General features: G+C 43.0%; 1 protein-coding gene across 1 annotated transcript in view; it reads left to right on the forward strand.

The window, feature by feature from the left end:
• The first annotated feature begins 1,105 nt into the window (after window positions 1-1,105).
• Window positions 1,106-20,658, forward strand: part of LOC109297408 (neuronal acetylcholine receptor subunit alpha-7-like) — a 201,686-nt gene continuing 182,133 nt past the window's right edge. Inside the window, exon 1 of the mRNA XM_019517137.1 lies at window positions 1,106-1,777. Coding sequence (XP_019372682.1) covers window positions 1,699-1,777 — 79 coding nt within the window. The 5' untranslated portion in view covers window positions 1,106-1,698. The remainder of the gene's footprint in view (window positions 1,778-20,658) is intronic.

Raw genomic sequence — 20,658 nt, forward strand, 5'->3', positions numbered from 1 at the left:
CCTGCTGCTTCGCTTCAGCCAGTGCATGGAGGGTCTGAGCCCCCACCATCAAATGCCAAGCCTCTCTTAATTTTGATCATGCTGTAACTTTAAATGCATTGTGTAAAGTGCAAAAATTACAATAGGATCCAAAGTGCCTTTCAATCACTTGTGTAAGCACCCTTCGTCTTGAATTTGAACTGAGTCTCTTGATCTTCCCTGGATCCCATTACCAAGGAAAGCCTTCCAGATTGACGCCAGGTCGAATTTCTGAAGGGCCTTCGAGGAAACTGTGAACTGGTGCTCTATCTGGACTGTGGCTGTGAACCAGTCACACCACAGCTAACCAGGCTTTCCTCTGAGTCGCAGCACCGAGCACCAGTGCCTCCTGGTTGGGGACACGCGATGACAGCAGGAGTTTCTTTAGGAAGTCATTAGAAAAGAAGATGATGACATAAAATTACTAAACATGAGACGACACGAATGCCTCCCAGGTAAGCAAGAGGATCTGTAGGAAAATGGAAGCCACTTCAACCTGAAGTCCTGCATTGTTACTGACCTCTGAAGCACAAGAAGTTATTTCATAGGAATGGGTGGCCCAAGAGAACTGAGTAATGATGATGACTATGAAAAACTAACTGTACCAATCCTGGCCAGAAAAGAAACAGCAGCTGGACTAGGGCTGGAGGGTACCCAAGGTTTCCGTGTGTTTTTTGCTGAGATCACAGCACAGAACACTGAGTTTGCGAAGCATCTGTGCTGCCTGCATGTAGGAACGTGAACCTAGGGGGTTAAAATATATCTTGACTGTCTGTATCCCTGAAGAAAAAGAAAGAGACCGGGAAGACAGGGCAGAGAGAAGACACCAGTAAAGGGGGCTTTCATTTAATTTATTCAGGTCCTAGTATTTGATTGAATGTGTATGGTTGTAAAAAAAAATAAAAGCAGAATGATGAAGGGGATCAGTCTCTGGGGTGTGTGTGGCATGCATGCAAAATCTTCTGGTTGAAAGCAAGCTTGGGGGGCTTGGAGGCGGAGCCTCTTAGGACAGATATTTGACTGGAAGGCTGTATTGACATGCAAAGGTACATATTTAAGAGAGTGGGAGACTCCTCAGGTCTTCAGCACCCTAGCTTCTGTGTTGCTAGCACCTCAGCTGCCACATAATGGGAGGGGGATGCATTTAATTACAGACAGTGGCATGCTGTAGTTCCCTGCTAGAACTCACATTGGCAGGTAAAGGGAGCAGAAGCTAGCCTTGCCTGTAAAGCAGCTCTAGAGGCACTCTAGTATTACTATAGGAAGCAAGGCAGACATGCTGTCTCTGAGTTAGTTACAGACAGTGGGGATGTACAAAATATCTCCCAGGCAGCACTGGCTATTTTCTCCCCCTCCCCTTTCCAAACACACATAGCTCTGGTGCTGTCTCTTTCTGGCATTTATTTCTGCGTGAGAAAAGGTGCATGGTGCCTGGGAAGAAAAAAAAATAGCAAACCACTGGAGTGCACTTGGATTTCCTTACCCGGGATTAAAATAACTTGGCTTGCTGAGACCAGAGGGACATACCTGGGCAAATGTACTTTTTTCTCTTTGTGAGAAATTGCTTGGATGGCTTATTATTACTTTTAATCATTGAATCCATCAATCATTTGGCATTGTTGCAACGACTTAGTTCAGGTTTGCCTTCTGCTTAGAAGTGGTACAGTTTCCCTCTTGACAATGCTTACTGAGAAGTGTTTGGGATTTGCTTACTCTGGCTTGTATCTCTGGGCATCTCTGTTCGTATCCTTCATTAAAGGTAAGTTCTGTTTTGCCTGTTTTTATAACAACACTGTGATTTCCCCCCTGACCAAAATTCAGCTGTCTCTCCCTTTGGTTTCAACTTTTTCAGGACTAATACTGGTCCCCTTGAAGTCAATGGAAGTTTTCAACAGGACAAAAACTGTGACTAAGTTTTCACTGATTTCACACTTTGGGTGCCTTTACCTCTTATAAGGGAAAAAAATACAATTTTTATGAAAACAACAGTAATGTCACCCTTGGAAAGTTAATGATTCTCAGTGTTTTCAGTTACTATTCTTTCCCTCTTATAAGAGCTATGCCACTGTTATTTAATAGGAAGGAGATGTTTTAACTGATGACTCAATAGTATGATTATTGGAACCTCATAAATGTCAGGAAAAAAGAGCTAAGATTGTATTAAAATAGTAAAAAACTAAGGTTAGAAGGAAGTAAACAGTTTTGAAATTCCTATGCATAATTTTATTAAGACTAATGTAGTACATATAAAAGAGATTAACTATCTGATTCAGTGTTTTTCTCCATTTTATTTTTATCGTTTCATCTCATATAACATCAGTCTTTTCAGCCAGTGACAGGTACAAAGTTGTAAGTATCTATTCAAATAACACGGAAATTTATTTAAGCATTAAATAAATTTTAGATTCACTCTCTAAAATTATTACACCGTATTATTGAATTGTACAGAAATGTGTGATTATTTTAGAAACTTAATGGTAAGGTAAGACTTGTGAAAAAAAGGAGGAGAGCTAAAATTGTAAATATCCTAAGAAATATATAGTATCTGTATGAGAAGTTTTCTAATTCCTTTGCAAATGAACTTGGCTCATGCATAATGCTTTGCATGCTTGTCCTAATTATTTTTGACAACTGCCCTTGCTCTGAACACATTGAAAAATTTAGTATTCTCCTGAGCAGTGTTTTAGATCTGTGGAACCATCTCATCAGTTTCCAGGCAGAAATCTTGGGGATTGCTACTTTACAACAAATTGACTGATATGACCCATACATTTTGTATCAGACCTGTGTAGTAACTAGTTCCTAAATGATTTAGCACTATATAGGACATGCTTCTTATGCCAGAATATTTTTTCACCAGTGGGCATGTCTACACAAGATGCTAAATGCACAGTAGACCAATTCTAACGTGCATTAGCACATCACAGCAAAAACCGTGCTAATGTGCAATAGAATTAGTCTACTGCACATTAGCATCACTAAAAGACAGTGCACTGGCGCTACTGCACATTTAGTTATTGTTACTACAGATACTAAACTTAATGTGCCATAACAATAGTGCATTAATGTATATATAGACATGCCCAGAGAGTTTGACTTTACAAAACATATATAAATTTAATTGAACATCTGAGTAGTGGAACTAGGGGTAACATGGCAATAAGTGTTGCAGCTATGTACTTTACCATCCAGCTAGCACAAGAAGCCTGCTACTTTTTTCGCAAGACCCTGGTACGCTACTTAAAAGCACTGAACAAATGAGGCTGTGAGCTGGCTACTGAATAACACAATTTTTGCATCATTTCCACTGAGTCACTGAAATTCTGTCCTGTTAAAAAACAGTCATTCCCTTAATGAATTAGTCATTACTTCAGTATTTAACAAGCATTGGTGTGATGTTATAGCCATGATAGTCCAGGAATTAAGCGAGATGCAAGAATCTTTGTGGGTGGTATCTTTTACTGGACCAACTGCATGGCTGGGACAAAGCTAGACAAGCTTTCAAATACAAGGCATTCTTCATCAGCTCAGACCTGCTGCAGAATGCCTTGCATTTGAAAGCTTGTCTAACTTTATCCAAACCACACAATTGATCTAATAAAAGATATCACGCGCAAAGATCTCGTTACTTATGCAGACAGCAGAAGTGCTTCTTTTATTATTATTAATCTATTGTTTTTATTAAATGGCCATTCATATAAAATCACAAGAGTCCACAGCCGCAACCCAGTCCTAAGCTGGACAGTGAGAATTAGTCATTCTATGCTTTGCAGACTCATTATTACCATTTACCAGGCCAAAAAACAATCATTATTAATTTTAGAAATATAAAGATCACATCTTCTGGAGCTTTACCACTGCAGGAGCCCTTCTAATGTCTACTTCAAATTGATTCCTTAACGACTGCACGTTGCTTCCATATGGAAGGCATGACAAATTCACCCTAACACCACTTTTTACCAATGTAACAATACACCAAAATAATTGTTCATGATATCTTACTTACTGCAAATCCTTTCCCAGGCTGCACTGTGGCAGGACAGGAAAGAAATTCTTCGGTCATCCTTCCTAAAACTCTGCATGAAACCAACTGCTTAAAAAATGTTATTCTATTGCCATTTTAAAGCCTCTTGTGAAAGTGCCTTGGTGATGGTGACCTCTAAACAGATGAATTCTAAACTTTTAACAGCTTCGATTGCTACGGCTTTTTTTTAGGCAAACAACTTCGTTATTCCTCTTTTTAGAAGCCTGTTATAACTGTTACTACTGCAAAATAATCCCTCTTCCCCGCTTAATTGATCGACCCTTTGCAAACCTGACGGAGGGGACATGTGTACTAGTATAGTGTTACATATCAGTCAAACCTAGGGAAGACTGACAGGTGAAGCTGTTGTCAGTTCAGCCCCAAGGAACCCCTGGGAGGAAGAACAACAAGCTGAAAACAAATGAATTTATCCTGGGTCTAGGCTTTAGCATCAAAACAGGCCTGGGGCAGTCTTTTACATACTGAACTTGAATGGCCATTAACAACAATTAGCAGCTCCCCCCACAACATTGTCTTGAGGGAAAAGTGTTATCTCAGTACTTCTCAGGTATTTCACAGGCACTTCAAGTGGAACAATGGGCTTGTAGGTCGGTAGAGCTAAAAACAGACACTGCATCCCACAGTGAAGCCCAGACATTATAGGAGGACAATACGGGTGTCTCACATGAAATACTTGTGAAGTATTGGAATAAACATGTTGCCTCAATCAGAACAATTAACTCAACACATTTGAGTTAACTGCCATTTAAACCTTGTGTATAAACACTATGGCCATCTGTTTTGATGCATCCTAGACCAATCAGCACCACACTAAACTGGTGATCTGCTTTCAGCCTTGAATCCCAGGAGAAAAGGCTTCATCCTGGAAGAAATCAGGGGTCTGTTTTTAGTTGGAGAGAAAACAGCTAACAGCACTGGGCCACTTGCTTCTGTCTGTTTACTTGCTTCTCAGTTCAGTCTAAGCAGTTTAGACTGGTCTGCAAAGATTGAATCGATTCAGCCTCTGGCTTTTTGACTGTCTGTTCTTAGCCTAGATGCCTTGGAAACTGTGTCTTCTGCAATGAAAGACTAAGTGAATTTTGTGGCTGTAAGAGCAGAGCCATTTTGGATTGCACTTTAGAAAATGCACACCTCAACTCTGTCACAGTCCTGTTTAAATGCTTGTTGGATCAATCTGGATCTAGCCTGTAGGCACATAGGGAGAAATCTACAGCAAAACATTTAGGCATATGTGTGAGTCCCATTTATATTATTTTAAAGCACATTAAATGCCTTGCTGAATCAAGGTCTTTATAAAAGTGTGTCTTTTCACTGAGCAAATCAATGGTGTTAATGGAAAACACGTGTCTAAGCAGAGTGTTAGAGGATGAAATAGGGTGGAAACTCCAGGTTTTCCCTCACCAAATCTACTAAAGCTCATCAGAGCCAAAGGCAGAACTCTCCCTTCAAATCCCATGAACACGACTCTTCACTCACTCAAACACCGGGTTAAATCAGGAGCAGCTACATTGACATAAACAGAGTTGAAAGCCTATAACATTATTGTATGAGGAGGGGCAGGGACTGGACTTTCTGGGTCAACTCCAGCAGTGAAGAAGTTACATATCAGGCATAAATTGTCCCCAAACCAGATTTCAGTTGTAGATTAATTTTGCTTTTTTTTCTTTTGAGCAACAGAATAGCGCAGCCTGAACCAGTTGTGGTCAGATCTTTAGCTGATTTAAATCAGTGGAACTCTGCTTTATACAATTTGGTTCCCACATAACAGAATTAATGTAAATTACACTCCTTTTATGCTTAATCCATGGCATTAACAGATACTGATTTTTGCATGCTCCAGCTGTGAATCTGGTGGGGGGAGGGCACAAAATCGTCACTGGCTTTGGCTTTTCATAAGCACGCCAAGTGTAATTTGCAATGGTTTGGTATTCCATACAAACCTAATTCAGAGTAAGCTGATACAACTCTCATTTAATGGTTATTAAAGAAAACTACCATCAGAGTCTGGATTCTACTCCCAAATTACACTGGTTTACATCCCCACTAATTACACTATTTATATCTCCAGTGGAGGTTGGAGATTTACAAAAGTGTAAGCAAGTTTAACATCTGGTCCCATGCATTCAAATTCTGTTCTGAACTTTGGACCAAATTCTCATCTGATGTAAATTGGTGTCACTTCATTGAAATGTATGGTGCAAATTGGCATTATTCCAGTACAGTCCACAAAGCTTTGTTGATTTATATCTGGTAAATGTTCTGAACATTCATGTTAGTACCATGGAAAACTATTTGAATGATAGAGTCCAGACGGATATTGGAGGTGCTGTACCACTGACCTTTATAATTTGGCAATGTTTGTAATTAGGAATTCAGCTGAATTTGAGTCCCTGGGATCTTTTACGCTCCTAGTCTGAAGATTTGGGGTCAAATTCCCTATCACCCTCTAGCTGCTTCAGTGAGGAGACTGGTAAAATCTCAAGGAGAAAAACTCTGTATAGGATTCTATTTCACTCTAAAATATGTAGAGGAGGGAAAAGCTATTTTCAAAGCCCCATGGGTTTGGAGCAGCAGCTGTTGCACCATGTCATGGTGTATCAAAAGTGCTTTGGTGCAGAAAGCTTGTGCCAACAAATACAAAGAATCCTATTTGCAGGAAGATCCCTGGATTGTTTTCTGTAAAGTCACTGCTCACTGTTGTAATTGAGAAGCAGCCACACACATTTGCCTCTTGAGATTTAGTTTTCATTTCAGTGAACCAGGGAATGTAATCAGTCACTAATCTCATAGTCATGATGTTCGCTGGCCTAAGAGGTTGCCTGATATTACAGAGATAGTTACAGATGTGGCCCTGGGCCAGGTCATCTATCTGATAGCATACAACAACATAGCAGCACTGAAGTTTCATTCATTTTCATCTGGCTGAAGGTGTGGGCAGCTCTTTTCCCCATGACTCTGTATGGACATGGTTAAAAAAGGGCACGGGAGATTCTTGAGAAACATCTCATCAGTAAAAAGCTGACCACATGGATACCAATGTGGATTGTTGAATTGTCAGAAAAATGTCTGTCCCGCAGGTGACAAAACAGCTTCCATGGGGCTGACCCTAAGCTGAATTTGAGCCAGAAGTGTGCTTTTCTTACAAAAGAGCAAACAGCATGCTGGGATGCACTAACAAGAGTGTTATCTGCAAGCCAAAAAAGTGATTATTCTACTCTACTCAGCACTGGTGAGGCTTTACTAGAGTGCTATGTCCTGTTTTGGGTACCAAGCGTCAAGAAAATATGTGAACAAATTAAAAACAGTCCAACAGAGAGCAACAAACATTTTCAGAGGTTGGGGAAACATGACTTACAAAGTTAGAGAGGCAGTTAAGATACGTGGAAGGTTGGGCAGGGTGGCACCTTAGAGACTAACAGGTTATTAAGTTTGGGATTATTTAGTCTGGAGAAGACAAGATCGGGGGAGATGGGGAGCAGATTTGAAAACAGTCCCCAACTACCTGAAGGGTGGTTACAAAGAGGATAGTGATAAACTGCTTTCTGTGGCTGTAGGGGACAGGGCAGAGAGTAATGGTCTCAGACTGCAACAAGTTAAATTTAGGTTGGGTATGGGGAAAAACTTTCTAGCTATGAGAGTAATTGAGCATTGGAACAGATTACTGAGAGGCATTGCAGAATTTCCATTCTTGGAAGCTTTTAAAAGCAGATTTGACAAACACTTGACAGGGATAGTTTAGTTAGGAGTGATCCTGTCTTAAACAGGGGACTGTATTAAATAATCTCTTGAGATTTCTTCCAGCCCTATTTTTCTCCAATTCTATGATGCTGGACCATGGATAAGGAGCAATCAGCCCAGTTTAGGAGCATTTAGGCAGGTCATTGTTCTGATGCAGTATAAGGTCTGGGCCTTTTCTTCTTGGGGTTTCTGATAGGAGGTTGAACTTCTCCAGAGTCTGGGGTTACCCTCATTTTCTCTAGGCATTTGTTTCTACTGCTAGATGAACAGGGGAGAGAGACTGAGAGATGCTTCTTAGGTCACTGTGTGATGAGCGTGGCAATCATGTACTCTTCCAGGAAACAAAAGTGGTATTTAATGTTTCCATGGCCCAATGGGAAAAAAGAAAAACAGTTCCCTTGTTATCAGCATATGTGATGAAGTGCCATTAAGTGATTGGATGCAGCCATGCTTAGAAAGTACTGAAGCAATCTCAGAACATGCAGATTTCCATCTTGCAATCATTACGCGTAGGATATCTGCAGATATCCTAAAGGGACTGTCAAGGTAAAAAAGGGGGTTTTATATTATAAGCTTGGGGATTTTAATAATATAGGGTTAGGGTTAGTGCCTCACCATCTCCAGAAAGTGATTAAAGGGATGTAAAATCATTTGCACTGCAGCTGTTACGGCTGTCACAAGATGTCCAGTCTCTATAAATCCTGCCTAGTCTAATTTAAAAAAATGCATAAACTTGTAGGGAAGGACAAAACTGAATTGCTGAGCACTGTTGTCTGCTACAATAAAGCATCCCTGTGTGAAGCCATCTGCAACAGTCTACCAATGGACAGTACTCTACAGCTATGTTCAGTGGGGTGCACAGTATGCAGGAAACTGTGCTACTAGGTAAGCATTTTCCACATTTTGAAGTGGTGCAGATACTAGGCCCAGATGACGTTCTGGGAATGATATCCTCTTCCAACACTGGGCTCACACCTAAGCCAGTACGCTGGAAGAAAACGATAAGCAATTGATTGCGTGACTCCTTTTCCTTATGTTAGCAGTAAGACAGACCTGATTTCATGCCTTGTATTGCTTAAAAATGGCTTAGTTCTAAGGGGAAACTGTAATAAATAGGAGGCATTGCCATAGAAAGAGAGAGCAGAGACTGTAAGGGATTATGGGAATCCATATCATTTTGCCACAGCCTTCCTAAGGCAACATAATTGTGCCAGGTCAGCTAGTACACTGAGGGAAAAGAAATCTGTACTGCTTACTTCAATCCTCAAGGCAAAACAAAGGTTTAGATCATTCTGAATTTGAACTGAATCAAAAAGACTATGGCCAGGGACTCAGGAGGACTCGGCTCCCTTTCTTTTCCAAGTAAGCAAAGTGCAGAAATGGCCACTTACGCCCTCTGCCCTCTTGCCCGCAGAGAGGACAATGGAAAATCTTCTCTCCCTGAAGCTGACTTCAAATATCCACCCTTTGGTAAAGTGATCCAAGATTTCCACAGGGAGATACTTTCAAGCATAACCTGACAGCAGCTTTGAGGCTTCCGGTTGCCTGACTAAGAATCTGAGTCCGTGGCTTATTAGGTGTGTGCCAATACAGAGGGAACCTGCTTTCACATGGCACAACCAAGTGTGTACAGTCGTCTGGGGCAAAGAAGGTCTGATGTTGCATGGTTCAGTTACAAAGGATGATGAGGATGTGGTCCAGTTATGCATCCATTTACAGCAGCCAGCAGAGGGAAAGAGACCAATCCACATCAAGGTGTAATTGAGATGGTTGCTTGAGTCTCCATAGCCTTGTTCAGAGCCAGCCACTCTGCTTTCATTGTGAAGTAATTTTTCCTCACACAAGCAAAGAGCTTTCCTCAGAGTGCTTTGCAAAAATGACTCCTCTAAAAGGTGTAAGACACATCTGTCCCTAGGTTAGCCCCAAGGGCCACATCTACATGCGTGCAGATGTTTGGTTCCCTGGGCACAACTAGCAGTCGGACACCTTGTGCCGCTGCAGTTATCCCCTGGGAATGCCTGTGTCATGCACCCTGGGTGGGGTAGGGGAGGGCTGGCCCCAGCAGCCTTACCTGGGGTCCTGGGGGCCTCCTGGGGCTGCAGCAGCAGCAATCCTGCCACTCGGAGCTGCCCAGCAGCTCCAGTGCGACTCTGGCCAGCCAGGCTCCGAGTGGTGCATGTTGCCCCTGCATGCAGCGCTCCGCTTTTTTTTTTTTTTCGCACAGGGTTTTTTGACCCCTGGATATCCAGGAGTCGTCCCCCCTGCACTGCTCCCTTGCAGCATGGAGAATACCTGAATGTGCAGTATGTGGCGGCACACATGTGTTAGTGGCGCCAAATACCACATGGGCACTCCCATCTGGACCTGGCCACGGTCTATATGGTTCTCTGCCTTTTTCAAGTCAAACACCCCTAAGACACCCAACAAAACAAAAATGCCAGCTCGTAGCTTTCATTTGTTTTTGGACTGTGAAAAATAATAGAGCAATTCGCCTGTTGCAAATAACTCAGTAAGACCTCAACAAGTCAGAAAGTTTTTGACACTATGGACTCCTTTTTGAAATGTCTGGGTTTATCTTGTGAACCACATGTAGGTGTTTGCCTACACACACAGAAAAATGGCATGCAGGAGATGAATACTGAGAGAGTTTGGCCCTGAGCTTGGGGCCTGTAGCTTTACACTTTCCCAGGTATAGGCCTCACTGGAGTGCAGATTAATACAAGCATTGATCAGTGCATGTACAAATTACACAGAGGCCCTCGTAACAGCATGGATTGAAGTAGGCTTTACTGGAATGGATCTAGGCAGTCCATGTATGGCTTGCAAGTAGCTTGCTAGTCCTTATAGGCACCTTGCAAGGACAACTGATACTGAATAGAGACTGGTACAGGACACGAAAACAGGTTTGAATGACCTGGCAGACAGGTGTCCCTGTCTGATGGGAAGGATGCACTAATTGGCGAGAAACAGGACATGGATGGTATCACCTAAAGGGTTTTTTTTCAGTAATTGGTGAGATTTAGGATGTGCATGCTGTAAACATGAAGTTGTTTTGAGTGCCCCTTAATACATTACATTGGGCTTAGGGGTTGTCTCACCTATACCATGACGGCAAATAACCTGGTTAGCATTATGCACCAGCTGACCACAGATGCTGGCATCTAGGTTTATTTGTGGACAATAAACCTGGACGCGCTTTTGTTAGTAAGAACAGGAGCCTGCGGTCTTTTCTGTGTAACGATGAGGTTGTTAAAGGCACAGCATCACAGACAGCGTTCTGACAGCATGCATGCAGACCATCTGGACGTGACCGATCTCACCTAACCCACTAAGAATGCTTGAGAGAGTCTGCAAGACTGGTGACTCCCTGGAGCCCTATACAAGGCACCTTTGAACAAGAGTCAGGCTGTTTGCATTTAGGTAGCTAACTGTGGGATTTATGGGTCTACATTTTGGCACTCAAACCAAACAACATTAGCTTTTGTTTTTTTTAAAAAACAAACATTTTAGGTTAAATATTAGTTCCCTGCTTTTCACGTCTTTCAGGGAACAGCCATTCATGTACATGCTTCTCAGAGCCATGAGTCAGACTGAGTGAAAGTGCACTGGCAAACTGGTGCCTTTTTAGGGACCCAAATAAAGTAACCCTATTTGAACAAATTATGCATTTTTAAGCAAAAATGGAATTGAGCTATTTTTTGGAAAAAGCCCTTTGTTTTCAGGTTCATCTTCTACTTCAATAGAAGGTGAAGCATCTAGCAATGCCTTAGTTAGAAAGGACATTTTACAAGTCACCCTAGTTTACACAGTCAAGGGTATTGTTTAAAAGAAGAAAAACAAAACTAAAACCCAGACATTAATACAAGTCTAGGAAAGCATCAAGAAATACATTTAATACCTTTTGGCAGCTCCTTTGGCCTTTTGAAGGAAGGGGAATTTTCTGCCTGTGAGCTGGAAGATTCAGAGAAGGTGTGTGACAAGATGACAGATTATTTCCCCTTGAATGTTTTGTGACCGTGTTCAAAAAAAAGTCATTAGCACATTGAAATTTAGCCTGAAGAGAAGTATCTGGAAACACAAAAAGAGGATACAGAAACTCAAGAAAGACAGCACAGCTACTAGCATGTATTTTCTTAAGGGAAAAAGAAAACAGAATAGCACCTTTGTATACAACACCTTCTACTCACGGCTTCAAGCAGTTGTAGAAGCTGCATAAGAAATCCCACAAAGCAAACGACTCCAGGAAAAAAGCCAAGCATTCGCCTCAGTGCAGAAAAGCAAGTCAGGCAGGCACTGGGCCAAATTCAGCACTGGAGCAATTGGGTGCAACTCCATTCAGCAGTGTGGAATTGTGCTCATTTACCTAGATGTAAACGTGGCCCTTTAAATCCAATCAGATAGTAATAAATATTTATTCCCGAAGTCAAATGCTGCTTCCCATGGGAAAGTTGTTTGTCATTGATTCCCCTGGCCCCAATGCAGTAATTGGGAGGCATCTCTGGCATATCAGGGAAGGCAAATGCCCCAGCTAGATTGTTAAGGCTACTGTTTACTGCTCCACATTGATAGCATGGTGATAATATTGGCATGGAAGGTGTTGACAGGATTTCACTAAACAGTACAAACTATGCATGAGTATTTTCACTAGCTTACTGGTAGGCTGTTTAAATTTGAGGGGTTATGTGTTATTAAGTGCACTTTCAGAAGCTGGCCAGTATACTGCGTAGCTCACTGAAGAAGATAAAATAGTCATCTGTGTTCCCAGCTCTGCTACAGACGTGCTGCATGTCCCTGGACATGTCACTGCATCTGTTTCTCCTCCCATTGCTTGCATATGTCGATTGCAATGTCAACTCACCCAGTGTCTAGCACAACGCAATTGTGATTTTGGTTGAGACCCTCCAGCAGTTAAAAAGAAGAACACTTAATTTTAGGAAAAGATTTTAGTGGATACTTCCAAAGCTGACTGGAGTATTTTATTAGGAGTTGAGCAATGAAGTCCTGCAAATTAACTTTGGAAAGCTCAACATTTACAACAGACTAACACTGCTTGGTCATGCCATGTCTTAAAAAGAAGATCTTCCTCCAAGGAGCCAGGTGAATTTAGATTTATTTCTAACCAAGTGAGCTGACCTGCCTCAGCTGTTACCTCTTCAATGCATGCTCCACAGCATCCATTAAATGATGTGGATTCATAAGGATAAGGACTACTTCAGGTCCGCATCATTTTACTAATGTGAAGGTGGGGAAGGGAGCAAAAACTGTGGAGATCCGCCTGATGTCATACTGACACAGCTCCATTGGCTTCAATAGACTTATTCTTGGTCAAAATTGGACCTCTCATTTGGCTAGGTAAAAACAGTGTCTCTAAGGCAGGGGTCAGCAACTTCCAAGGTAGACATTATGGTTTTTTCGGCACTCTGGCCAAAAAATGTTGCCTACCCCTGCTCTAAGGTATACGAATCAGGAACATCTCAGCTGGCAAGAACTTAAGAGCCATTTAGCCTGCTATCACACAAGGCTGATATTTTCAAAGCTGCCTAAAATATTCAGACAGCTGATTTCCAGGCAAATTAAACACAAATCCATTAGTGCAGGTTTGAAGGTCTTAGACCCTGTTTAATTATCAGATCCTGGTTATTGTGCTTAGGTCAGTAAAAAGAGAGCACATCTACAAGACATTTACTGCAGTTGACTAATTAGCTATGCAGTAAATGTCTCATGTCTACACATGCACCCCTATTAGGCTGAAGTAAATTAATCTACTCTGCAGCAGCGATGCACACGTAGATGCTAGAGGAGCCTGGCTGGGGCATGAGGGTGCAACAGTGTGGGGGCTGCCTCCTGGCTAGCCCCATGCTGAAGCACCCTTGTGTCTCAGCCAGCCCCTCTGCAGCACACTAAGATAGGGGGAGCAGCCACAGGCTGGCAGGCTAACCCCCGGGGTCCCCTGCTAGTTGGGGCTGTTTTGTCGCAGCTCAATGTGCTATGATTCTGGGTGCATATGCAGACACGTGCTGGGCAGCAATCCTGGAGACATGCTTCCAGCCCTTAGAAGTGTAAATGAAGGTTATAACAACCCACTCTCCTCCCCCCACCCCATCTTATCTACAGAAATAGGGACAAGTTCAAGACATCTGCTGTAGGTAACTCTCTTCTCTTCTCCATTGAAGTAGCCTCTGTTGACAGCAGCCCCTTGCACTATCAGGCTTTCAGAAGTCACCTATCCACATCCTTCATGCCAAGGGAGAAACCAGGTTCAAAGCTAACTGACACAGGTCCTGGAAATGGAACAGTTGAAAGGAAGCCTGCCTGCTGGGGTACTCCCATCTGAGAAGGCCAATTCAGAAACCTGAAAAAGAGATTTCTTCACCTTGAGAGAGTCTGCACTCTCACTCCTGATGCAGATCTGTTTACTCCACTGTAACAGTGTTGCTTCCATAGCTGTGTTTCTGATTCACAGCAATATAGTGTCAGATGAGGGACAGGCCCTGGAGGGGACCAGTGAATTCTGTTCTCATTTACAGTGGTGTAGATCAGGAGTCACTCCTAAATTAAATCAAAGATAAAACCAGTGTAAAGTGAAATCAGAATCTGATTCCTTGTATCAACACTGCCCAAAAGCTTTCTTCTTCTTAGCTTCCCATTTCTGCTCTTGGACTGGATAGGTCAAAGTCAACATGACCCTTGCCATGCTGCAGGAGCAAAGGTGGCTTTGGTTTTCACACTTAATTATTCTCTCAGCTGGAACAGTGGGGGAAGGCCAAACCAAAGCCCAACGCTGCCGATATTGTACTCATAGAGAAAACTACATCTAACCACTTGAAAGCTGATAGACAAATGCAGACAGGCACAAAGGGATGCTTTGAAAGTGTCACTGAAGCCTTGCTGACATCCAGGGCAGACTTAGAAAACAGGCTATGCTTAAGGTTATGGCCAGTATTCAGACATGATATTTGGAGAGGCAAGGCTGATTAAAATCTGCCAGAATAAAGTACAGTACTTCTAACAATACCTCCAAGGGTTTCTGAATCAGGTTCCTGAGGGTCCTCTTTTGATCAATTGCCACTATAATTTGATCAGACGGAGGGAGCTGGTCACTCCTTTCCCTATCAAAAAGAGAACTTTAAAAGCAGCATTCAACTTCACTATGACTCTGACTCCCTCCCTGGAATCTTAAATATGGAAAAAACAGATTTTCTTCCCCATTGAAGTAGCCCCTATTGACAGCAGTCACTTGCACTGGCAGGATTTCAGATTTAGGACCTCCGTCCATTGTCTTTATTGAAGATTCAGAGCCTGGACTAAGGGCCAAATTAGACAAAGGAAGCTCAATTGCACCTGCTTACATCAAAGCTGCATTTCATCCAAAGGGGCTTTATGCCATCTTTGTGTAACAGAGGACCTCATTTCATGTCCCACCTTAGAAGACCATCTCATGTCCAGTTCCTCAACATTCAGGAGAAAAGGGTGAGCGGACTGCTTTGATGGTCACAACACAATCAAACCTGATGTCACAAAGGACATAGTCCTTTCCATTTATCCACTGTGACCCAGCAGTGACAGGGTTAGAGGCTAGATAACTTAAAGTGTACACTGCAGAGACTTAGAAAGTAAAAGGTGTGACTCCATTTAAACCCAGTAGAGCATATTTCTCTAGCCCAATGACAGTTAAAGATAAAGCTCCTGTTGATTTTTTTTTCTTCTAACGTGACCCACACTATACCTTGACACAGCTGACAGTTCTTCCAGATTGCAGGGGTGTTGGGACTAATTTCACTGTTTTCTTCAAGTGCTTTGTTTTGTATCAGTAAGATGCAAAGTAGTTCAGCTTTTATTAGCATGACTATTGCCAGGAGAGCTTTCTGAAAGAGCTTGGAGAAGGTAGGCCTGTGATTTGTTTGGTGAAAGATAAAACATTATTTGTATAAAGTGGGGGTGTTCAATTTGCCTGCCCTATTTGGTAAGTGGCAGCAACGCAGCAGTTAATATAGACGTGATTTGCCCCTGCACCCCCCCCAACTGAAATGCACCCCCCCAATGGGTCTCCATATTTCAGATTTCAGTGGTGGACCTCAGTCCCCACTTACCTTCAGCCCTGAATTCCTGGCCCCCCAGGAGCCCCAAAAGACAGATGAAATGTCTCCATGGGCTGGATCTGACCTGCAGGTTGTGTCTGCAGGCAGAATAAGGGTGATTCTGTAACTAATTTGCTTGAGTTACAAGATTTGGGTTTGATTTTTGGCTCTGCTTCCTATGTGAATTGGAGCAATTGACCCCTCTGCATACCAGTTCTCAGTCTGTCTTCCACCCTTTGCTGGTCTTGTCTATTTAGACTGCAAACACTTTGAGATACAGATTGTGTGCCCTGCTCCCCCGCCCCCCAATCCCCTGCCAGCCAGGGCCACTCTGACCCAGCTTAACATCCCGCAGTCCCAGCCACACATGTAAACATGGCACCCGGGAGGAATAACTCCTTTGTTATATGTGCCAAAGTTAATTTCACATGTATATGCATTCACTATGTAGCCCTTCTTACTTTAGTCACTTGTGCTTAAAAGATGTTATTTCTGGGGAGAGCTCTTGTGATTTGTGCTTCGAATGTACAATTAACCTTCCCTTTAAAGCGACTATAATTTCAGAACAACACAACCTAGTCTATAAAGTGATGATATATTCTGTAGGGAAGCAACAAAGAAATGACACCGTTACATACTTTTTCTGTTTGTGCTGCACATTTCTTGGCATTAACACATCTGCATCATTCCAGCAGGGGCACTTAAAAAAGTCAATCTTTTTATTATGTAACAAAACAATCTGCATGATCTCTCTGGTATGTTGTTTTGCTTCTGTGTCACATCATTCTGTGCCAAGCTGGGGCCTCTCTTCCCATCCTCAAGCAACATTTAACTCTGGCCAATACAAAGAGACCAGCAGTCAACATCTATCTATTCCTTTACATTAGTCTTTAGACCAACAAAATGTAGCTCCATCTGTTCAGAAATCACAGAATATTTTTCACAGTATTCATGGGCATGCAGTGAGATCTGCATGTGAGAATCAAACATATTACTCAAAAGGGAAGTAGATAAAAGAGGTTTTAACTGTACACAAGAAAAAGTCAAACACAGAGCATATGCATGAGGAGATGAAATGTTATACCTTTGCTACCTAAAGAAGAATAGTTTTCACAGTACTTCTTCCTGGTAGTTTTTTGTACATACGATACTCAGGGCTGAGGGCATTAAAGTAAAAATAACATCCTGGCAGTTGTGGCATAGCTCTGACTGCACATAAGAACAAAAACAGATAGGACACATTCATATCTTTTGGGACTAAGTGACATATGGCAATGACATGCTTTACATCCTCTGAATCTGCATATACTTGTGCACACACACTGAACCATGTGTCCACATGTCTTACCCAAAGTGGATTGAACACATATTTTTCTAATGTGTTTCCCTATTCTTAGGCTTATGTACAGACATCTGAAAAATACTTTATGCTCTAAAGCAGGATTGTCAAACATACAGCCTGCAGAGCCCCACCATCTGGCCCCTGGTACTGCCTCTGGATCTGATCAGACAGGACATGACGCACACTTCTGGTGTGGGGCCAGTCTGCTGGCTGGATTGGGCCCACAGACCCCCTCCATCTTCCCCAGTCTACTTGATCTGGTGGCCACTCCAGCTGGTCTGGGACTCATCCTGCATCTGGCAGCCGCCCTAGGATGTGTGCTACACATGGTGCCTACTCCAGCTGGTTTGTGACCTGCGCTGCACATGGCGCTCACAAGTGCCATGTGCAGCCTAGGTCCCAAATTGGCTGGAGGTGGCGCTGCATGTGGTGCTGTCCAACTGGGATGGCCAGAGTGTGCAGCACCACTGCTGCTCTAGCCAGACTGCGCCACGTGGGGTGCTGATTCCAGCACTATGGGAACTGCACTATGCACAGACTGACTGGAGCAACTCCTCCAGGTATGCTGGAGAAGGAGGAGAGGGTCTGTGAGCTTGACCTGGCCTGTGGACCAGCCCCACGCTACTCATCTGGCCTACAAGGCTGTATCAGTTTGACACCCCGACTCCAAATCTTCACATGTTGCCTCCTCCTATATTTTATATTCTTAAAACTAAAACAAGACAAATGTTTGTTAATCCCCATATGACAAAGTGTCACATACATTCCTTATGCAAACCTAGCTAGAAGCTCTGTAAGAATCCAATAAGAAGCTACTGCAAAAAACACATATTTGAACAGCAATATTCCATAAGAATCTAGAAGAGCTTTAGGATATTTTAATAATGCCTAATAGTCAGTCCTTTTTAGTATTTAAAAAAAGTTCTCTTAAAAGCTTGTTAGTATGTAAACCTTCTCATCTACTGAGCAATATAATTTGCTAATTGTCATGAGACCAAAGACTAGAAAAGCAGGAGCGTGTTGAGGGAGGGGTGGTGGTGGAGGGGAGCTGGAACTACAGGAGTCCTAGTATTGAAGATTTTAAAATGCTGAACTACTGGACAGCTTCCTAAAATCAATCTTGAATCAAGATAAATAAAAAAAGGTATTTTGGACCTGATAGAGACCTGCTAATAACTGTTTGTAAAAGGAACGCAAAGGGTTATTTTTCAAACAGTTATGGAGGGCAGTATGAGAAGTCTAAGAAAAAAAGGTGAATCAAGAACTGTGTGCACAACACTCAGCCCTTTGCAAAAGCAAAGTAGGAAAGAAAAACAATAAAATATTAACATGAAATCACTTTCTAAAAACTTAACACACAAAACCAGCCAAAAGGGTCTTGATTCCTGGTGAACAGTGTGAACAAAGGATGAAGGTAATATATATAGCCAGCAGTGCTCAGATTGAGACATCTCTGGAATAAAAATAATTTAAGATGTTATTTAAAAGAGGGAAGAAAAAAACTGTGGGTAGATTTCAAGTAGGAGCTAGTCTTTGCATCTGTAGACACTAAACAGAGGGAAATCCTGGCCACAAACCTGATTAAGAATCAGTGAATATAACAAAAGCATCTAAAGGCATGACACAGACTTGTAGTGAGAGACAGTCTCTACCCCAAATAACTTCTAGTCTAGGTAGAAGAAGCAAGAAAGGAAAGCAGAGGCAGTAAATGACTTGCCTGAATCACACATCAAGTCAGAACCCAACTCTGATTCTACTCTATTGCATTAGCCATTGAACTGCACAACATCAGAAAGGGAGAAGCTAAAGGAAAGGACTAGATGCCTGAAGGGTGTTTATGCTGGAAAGCTTGAAAAGAACAATTTTCCAACTATTTAGTTGGTCTAATAAAAGATATCACATCTACCCAAAAAATCATGTCTGCCTGTGTCCTTAGACCAACACGGCTACAACCAACAACCCTAAATCCATAAAAATGTTGCAAATGGAAGCCCAGACAACTTGAGCACATGGCTAAAACAAAAAGCTCCAGAAGACACCCAGGTCCTGCACCTTCTAGGGCTTTAATAACCAGCTGTTCAAATTATAATATTCAAAACTTCACAATCAAAGCAAGAAAGGCATGAAATAGTCAGGGCAACAAGAGGGCAGGTCTCTGGTGGGGTGGGGTGGATGTGCTATTGCCCTCTAATGGCTGCTCTGTCTTGCCAAATATTTTGGCGCACTTTTTGAACACTAATACATTCAGCTTAATGATTCATATGCAACACCATTGCAATAAATACCATATGCCACATGCACCTTCTCCCCAAAGGCTATGGGAAAGAGGCTGCAGACATGCAGCTGCTCCAAACTGCAGCTCAATCCCCCAACCACCCTGCAACAGGCTAATGACCACCGTGTCAATCGATGGGTGTGTCTCGCCACCTTGGCTACTTTGCGCCAGGGCTACTTACCCACCACAACTTTTTGTTCAGTGGAGTTCACTTCTGGAGGTGATGTTCAGTAGTTCTTCTGCGCCTTGGTTGACTCTGCTAGGGCATCTTCTGTGGGGCTCCTCCTCTCCTACACTCCACCCATTTCCACTTGGGTGTTTGGATCAGCTTGGATGATGAAGCTAATGTGATGATGGGGTCCTCCCATCCTTTGCTGAGGCCTGGAACCAGGGATGGCTGCAGAAGGTCTGGCTGTGACCCTGTAGCCTTGGTAAAACTACAACCAAACAACAATTCAACCAAAATAGCTTGGATGTAGTGGTGGACAGAGGAATGATGGCCCTTTGCTGAGTGCTTTCTTTCAGCATGTGGGGTTGGGCAGTGCTCCATGCAACTCTCTCATGGATGATCCACCCAAGGATGCCCCTCTTCTGAACCTGCTTCTGGGATTGTGTTCCACCTGGCCAGGTACTATAGTGTCATGGGGTGCATCCTTTTGTGCTTGTTTTCTGCTAATGGTTCTGCAAGTCCCCTGATGGGGCACTCTGGTTCTGTGAATGTTTGTTGGGGGGTGGAGGTGCAGCTAACTAGGTCCTATGCTGGCTTCTCCATTCCAGGGGCTTCAGCCATGCCCATTATGCCACCCTTTCCCAACCCCAGCTGACCCATGTGCTCCAGTGATGACTCCCACAGGTGCAGTGTGGCATAATAGGGTCACCGCTACCTGACTCACTGGCTGGAGAAACTGGCTGGGTCCACCTGGGCAACTTTGGCTTTACCCCCTTTTCTGGGGATTTTTGCCCTGTGGGGAGTTATCAGCTCCCTGCCAGCTGAGGAATCTGCCTCTGAGTGCCCCCTTGGCACCCTGTTGGTGCCTTTAGCCTGCACTGTACCTTCTGGATTGCTGGACCAGGCCATCCACACTGGGCCACTTCTGGCCACAGGGAGAACTTCCAGCTCTGTTGCCAGTGTTCCCCCCCCCCCCCCACACTCCCCCCCCGC

Source organism: Gavialis gangeticus, unplaced genomic scaffold (genome assembly GCF_001723915.1).
Source record: "Gavialis gangeticus isolate Ggan-Ray unplaced genomic scaffold, GavGan_comp1, whole genome shotgun sequence".
Classification (NCBI taxonomy): domain Eukaryota; kingdom Metazoa; phylum Chordata; order Crocodylia; family Gavialidae; genus Gavialis; species Gavialis gangeticus.